The sequence below is a fragment of the Gopherus flavomarginatus genome, chromosome 15 (genome assembly GCF_025201925.1).
Source record: "Gopherus flavomarginatus isolate rGopFla2 chromosome 15, rGopFla2.mat.asm, whole genome shotgun sequence".
Classification (NCBI taxonomy): Eukaryota; Metazoa; Chordata; order Testudines; family Testudinidae; genus Gopherus; species Gopherus flavomarginatus.
In genome coordinates, this window is record NC_066631.1 from 28,209,197 (window position 1) to 28,215,498 (window position 6,302).

The window sequence follows — 6,302 nt, forward strand, 5'->3', positions numbered from 1 at the left end:
TAAGGTGTCACAAATACTCCTCATTCTGTTTGCTGATACAAACTAACACGGCTACCACTCTCAAAGTAGACTCTGATTTAAAAGATTGTTTTAAATAACTTTACCTGAGGACAACATATTTCCTCGCAACAACAACGTTTTCCTTTGGATGGTGCCTCCTGATGAGATTGATGCAACTGTTTATGATTACACGAGAGATGCAGAATATCTACATTTATATTTGGATAAAAGTGAACCGATCATCAAAATATAATTCGAGAATGTTTGGCTAGCATGGTGTGGAAGTAGTTTGTCAGGTCTGTACACAGTTTCTGTATTTTTTGTAATAGTTTTTTAAGCAGTTGGACGGAGGATACCAACAGCATGTTATGTCCGTATATGCCATATTCCACATATACAGACCCTAAATAAGTATGGTATTTAACACATTTGCCCATTTGTGAGACACATCTGCTTCTTTTAATGCACCTTTTTGAGGTTTTCTTTTTAAATATTCTTAGAGCAGCTGCTAATCCCCCACCCAAAACGCACACAAATCTTTATCTTATATATAAGGGTAGTTATAGCAATAATTAAGTAAGCAAAGCAAGGAAGCATTCCACCCCACTGTCAAAAGAGAAGCAGATGCTTGTCCTTACTAATTTCTACAGTTATAAATGTTATGCCTCCAATAGCTCAAATGAGCTTTATGGGCAAATTTCAACTCCTAAAGTATGACTACCCATGCAAAACAACAGCAACTCAAGAATGTATTATGCACATAAACATTATGGAGTGGTAAATAATAAAAGCGTTAAGAAACCAGCTTAGCACAAGGAAGAAAATTTAATTTTAAATTTAATACCAAGGCACAAAGATTGTAAAACATATTTTTAAAACACAAACTTGTTTTTAAACTCTGCACACAAACAAAGAGCATACATACAAATTTGCAGCATGAGGTAAATTTTTAAAAATCACTGATAATCCAAAATTAAGATTTCTCTCTTAAACTAGCAGTTGGAGTGTTTTAAAGGTGCTTCATTCAGACCTTGGCAAGACTTACAGTGAGAAAGAGTCTCATAATTTTACAGGACCCTTCATCTAGAAAGATCTCAAAGTGCTGTGCAGGTTACATAAACAAAACATCAGTTAACTGTACCCATAACAATTTATCCATTTGAAACCAAAAGGATAACATAGGTAGGAAAAATGTAATTGCTTTAGTTGGAATTTGACCAGGAAACATGGAAATATGAACTGACACCCTTTCTCTTGCACACTCACAAAAGGGTTCACACCTCCACTAAAATTTCAAGGGAGGAACGTCGAATGTAAGAAATCACTTCAGTAAACTGCTCAAAGTGTCAACACATTTTTAGTTTGCATTGTTCTTTTCACTCTAGATCTTTTCCCCCCGCTTTGTTCTGTTGACTGGTAATGAAATGAAATCCTCCTTTCAGATGTGTCCCACAACAGTTGTCTAGTATATTTTGTTTTACTGCTAGCACACAGAATTTGAACAAGAATAGAACTCCCAAAGTGGAGTAATGCAAGAAGGAAAACTTTAATAGCAAGTACCCTGAGAGACCAGGAACTCCAAACTGGAAACATTATGCATGGATCCCTCAGGATACCAGAAAGTCTGCATGGTGGGGCTGCGGAGGTGACAGGGGCAAGCACAACTAAAGAGTGGAACCCTTTTGAATGATGAAGAATTGGGAGCATATTTTTGCCCTGAGAACCACACCCAATCATCAAGCAAAGGATAGCAGCTCTGATATAGGGTCATGAGTAGGGAGCTTACTGCAGGGAGAGTCTCAGTACCATCAGTGGGAACTGAGAACACCTGACACCTCCCACCAGTGAGAAACGTCTTTACATTACGAACTTGGATGGCATTTCACCACATGAGCAAGCGCGCTCAAACCCCTCATCTCCTCTGCAGGAGCTAACGTTAATCATCTTCACCTCCATCTGCAGACTTGGAGACTTTAGGCAGTGCCCCTAGCAGGCCACCGGAGGGGACGTGCCGCCTCTTGCGGTGCCAGCCCCGGGGCTGAAGCAGACTCACTACGCGGGTCTCAATAAAACGCCTATTTCGAAAATAAAATGGTCACCTCTGTACCGGCGGCAGCAGCGCCGGCTGCGGGCAGGGCGCCCATTCGCTGGGCCGGGGCCTCCTTCCCCCACCCCCGCAGGTGGGGGTTAGTCCCCGCCTCCCGTCATCGGGGCCCGCCCGCCCGCCGGCAAAGCGAGATCCCCGAGCCCTCACCCGGCACCCAGGCCGCACGCCTGGAGCCCGCCCCCGGCACCACGAGCGTCCTTCGCGAGCCGGCCTCGGCTCTGCTGCAGCCTCGGCCTAGCAGCGGCCGCTCCACGGCCGAGCTACGAGCCCCCGAGTCGGCTGCCCGCACCGCGGTGCCAGGGCCGGGTGCCCCTTCACGGCCCCCCCGCGGTGCCAGGCCCAGCCCCCTACAGAGCCGGGTGACCCTTCACCCTCCCCCCCCGCGGTGCCAGGGCCGGGTGCCCCTTCACGGCCCCCCCGCGGTGCCAGGCCCAGCCCCCCACAGGACCGGGTGACCCTTCACCCTCCCCCGCAGTGCCAGGGCCGGGTGCCCCTTCACCCTCCCCCCCACGGTGCCAGGGCCGGGTGCCCCTTCACCCTCCCCTCCCCACGGTGCCAGGCCCAGCCCCCCACAGGAGCGGGTGCCTCTTCACCCTCCCCTCCGGCGGTGCCAGCGCCGGGTGCCCCTTCACCCCCGCGGTGCCAGGCCCAGCCCCCTACAGAGCCGGGTGCCCCTTCACCCTCCCCTCCCCACGGTGCCAGGGCCAGGTGCCCCTTCACGGCCCCCCCGCGGTGCCAGGGCCGGGTGCCCCTTCTCCCCCCCCCACCCCGCGGTGCCAGGCCCAGCCCCCCACAGGGCCGGGTGCCCCTTCACCCTGCCTGGCGTCTCCCGCGGACTAGACTCACCCACCCAGTCGCTCCGCTCCGCAGTCTGCCACAGGCCGGAGAGGCCTAGCCGGGAAAGGGAATCAGCGCCCGGCCCGCGCCGCGTCCTCTGTCGCCCCCCTCCCCTTCAGGCCCGGGGGCCGCTGCAGGCCCGCGCGGAAGCGCTGCTCTGAGCCCGGCCTCCCCTCGCCCAGCCCCGCGCCCCAGACCCACCTGCCCATGTTCTGCCGGCCGCCGCCTCCTCCCCCCGCTGCTGCCGGGATGCCGGGGCCGCCGCCGCCGCCGCCGCCGGGGGGTTTGCGGTTGTTGCCGGCGGTCTGGGCCGCCTGCTGCTGCTGCTGCTGCTGCTTGAGGGACATGGCGAAGGGGCCGGGCCGGGTGCGCGCCGGGACCTGCTGCGCTCGCTCGCTCGTTCGCTGCTCCGGAGCCGCCGCTGTCTCGGCCGGTTGCTCCCAAACAGTGTGAGCCGAGCCGAGCCGAGCCGGGCCGGGCAGGGAGGGGGAGCGCGCGGGCAGCGGGGCGCGGAGGGATCCGGCGGGGGGAGGGGAGGCGCGCTGCGTACCTGCCCGCCCAGCCCTGCCCGCCGCCTGACAGCGCCCCGCCGGGCGGCCGCGCCCAGCCGCGCGGCCCGCGGGACCCGGCCGGGGGTGTTCGGGAGCCCGGCTCCGCTCCGCTCCGCCGCCGGGAGCCTCTCCGCGGCCGGACTCTTTACGGGAAGTCGGAAGGGTCTGAGCGGGGAAGCGGTAGGTGAAGGGGCGGCCGGGGAGCGAGCGCCGGCCGGGACACGTGAGGCGGCCGGGGACGGGCCCAGGGACACCGGCCTTCCCCCACCCTCTGCGGGGAGGTGGCTCCGCACGGCCGCGGCGGGGGGCGGGCTCCCGGCCTGGGAGACGCTCCGTCCTGCCTGGCCGCGCTGGCTCGTTCCCTGCCGGGCTGTGCGGCCCGGCCCCGGCCCCAGCCCCAGCGCCCTTCAGCGCCGCCGGAGGGGAGCTCCCCGCCGCCCCCGGGAGGGACCGCTGCTCCCTCGGCCCGGCCAAACCTCCCGCAGCGCCGGGGAGGTGGAGGCAGCTGCGCGGGCACCTCCCTTACCATGGGCTCCCCCCCGCCCCAGGCCCAAACCCTGCTTCAGGGCCGCTGAGTGCTCAGTGGAGCCCCCTGGGAGGTACCCGCCGGGCTGGTCCTACAAAGCTCCCCGCTCCGCCAAGTTACCTCCCGCTGCTGCCCAGCTTACTTTCCACTCATCTCCACTGCTGTCTGCTGCCGCTCAGGTTAAGTTTGTGGGTTGTAGCTGTTTAGGGCCCAGTCCTACGATAGGATCGGCTAGTGGAGACTTCCGCGCTCCTGTGACCTGACAGACTTCACCGAAGTAGAGCAGACCCCTGATTGCAGGCTTAGGACACTAGATTTGTAAAAAAAAGTTTGGGGGCGCAGACCTCTGGGTCTTCCTCCAGGGGTGTAATGCACAATGTTCAGAGGGTGCTGTGTATTGTTTCAAGTTTATGAAAACGATATGCTCCCTCTTCTCATCAATTAACAAACTTTAAAGGACTGCTAATAGATCAAAAATTATGGGAATTGGTAGTTAACAATTCTTGTGCATTACATCTTCAAATCACTTTGCAAACATTCTTAACACTCCCATGAGGAAGATAAATATTCCTGTTTTATCCAAGGAAAACTGAGATGGATGTTAAGCCTTTTACTAGTTCTAGATACAGAATTGGCTTCAGTTAACATTTTTTACATTTGAAATTTAAAATCTTTGCTTCCCTCTTTGTTGGAGCACATAGGCATGCAGCTGACCCCAGAGTTGTAACATTCCCTAATCTCTCTGCTTTTCGGAAACTTTCCTTCATCTGGAGGAGGAAGTGAGGCAGCTCAGTTGTGTATGACATCACTGTTCAGATCCTCCACCAGAGAAGGAAATAAGGATCTAACATTTATATAAAAGACTTTTAAAAAAATGTCAAGCCTATCTGCATCAGAGAAAAGTAGTAAAAGGACAAATTGGATTTTTGTCTTTGCATTTCACCTTTAAAAAGACTTATCCAAGGCTACACTAAGTTTATTAATTTCAGTCTGCTTAACCAAATTGCCCTAGTCACCAAACAAGAAAACCAACCTCAAATCATATATGCAAACTTCTAAACAAGTAGTTTAGAATTTTCTGAGGAATCAGTGGCCCTTTAAATGTAGATTTATTACATAAAATCAGTAACTCATTATAGCATTAGTATTGTATTTAAAAGCTGAAATAGATTCCACAGGGTTATCACATTGTTTTCCCAACTCCCTCAGTACTTAAGATTCCTTATTTCTTAAAAATGCAGTTGAAGACATTCAAAGAAAACTACACAGTTAATGTTCGATTGCCATAATTGGCAGAAGCTGGAACATACTGTAAGTGCTGAAATGCCAACTAACCCTGGTAGCAAGACATTTTATTAATGTAGGATATTGAATATCATCCAGTTTTAACCATGGAGTTTTAACTTTAGAACTCTTTGAGGTGTTCCTTGTACCTGTTACTTTATTCTACTTGTCATTTCCAGAGGCACTGATGTGCAGCCAATTCATTCTAATATGTAAAAATAAAATCTCGACTGGCCTGCTAAAAGTCTGTCATGTACATAATTAGCATGAGCAGATGGAATTTCAAAACCAGGAGAATAAATTGATTTATAACCATGGTTACTCAAAATTCTTGAGGCTAATTTATTCATAGAAACTCTCTAGGAATCCCAGAGAATGTAAATGTAATAAAAAGAAATGATGCTGCTAGGCAGGCATTATTTATACACCTTGCTTGTAATGCAAGTTTTCCCATAGGTTTGGCAGAGTTGTGGGTGGTAAGACACAATGGTAAGAAACACAGCAATATTTAACAGTTTCTTAAATTAGCATTTCCCCCACATTTGTGCACTTTTGGCTGCTAAGTTTCTTGTTTTGTTTTATCTTACAGGCCTGAATAATGATGTGGTGACACATTATTGGCTGGGTGACAGTAGATGCCAACTGAAGTGAACACAGAAGAAATAATTCTTTATATTTAATTGGAAATGCTTGCACTGCGTGGAGCCAGAAATTTAAAGCTCTCTTTTTTCTCCCCTTTTTAGTAAATTTTGTGGCCAACTAATGATTTCATAACCACAGGAATTGAAAGCCGTGGACATCAAGTATTCATGCAGTTCATGGAAGGAACTTGTGTGTGCAGAGTTGGAGATCGCTAAAGTTACTCCTGGCACAGGTTTCAATGATATTTGCAGTAAAATTAGTCTGATGCCAAAATGCTGTAACCCACCTGGTTGCTGCTACTAGAGATGATCTTGAGCCTTAAATAATGCAAAAAAAAAAAAAAAAAAAAAAAGTC

At 51.3% G+C, this 6,302-nt stretch overlaps 1 protein-coding gene and 1 long non-coding RNA gene across 11 annotated transcripts in view; one reads left to right on the forward strand and one right to left on the reverse strand.

Moving 5' to 3' along the window:
• Positions 1-3,389, reverse strand: part of ATXN2 (ataxin 2) — a 90,617-nt gene extending 87,228 nt beyond the window's left edge. For 7 of the 10 annotated variants that reach the window (XM_050924348.1, XM_050924346.1, XM_050924345.1 and 4 more), the window contains exon 1: positions 3,146-3,386. In XM_050924348.1, coding sequence (XP_050780305.1) covers positions 3,146-3,291 — 146 coding nt within the window. In that variant the 5' untranslated portion in view covers positions 3,292-3,386. Of the gene's footprint in view, positions 1-3,145 lie in introns of all 10 variants that reach the window. The other 3 variants (XM_050924352.1, XM_050924349.1, XM_050924350.1) reach the window with 2 other exon arrangements.
• A 42-nt stretch (positions 3,390-3,431) lies between these two features.
• Positions 3,432-6,221, forward strand: LOC127034933 (uncharacterized). The gene is made up of 2 exons (XR_007769532.1): positions 3,432-3,675; positions 5,895-6,221. It is a non-coding gene; the product is annotated as an uncharacterized LOC127034933 (long non-coding RNA).
• Positions 6,222-6,302: the final 81 nt, after the last annotated feature.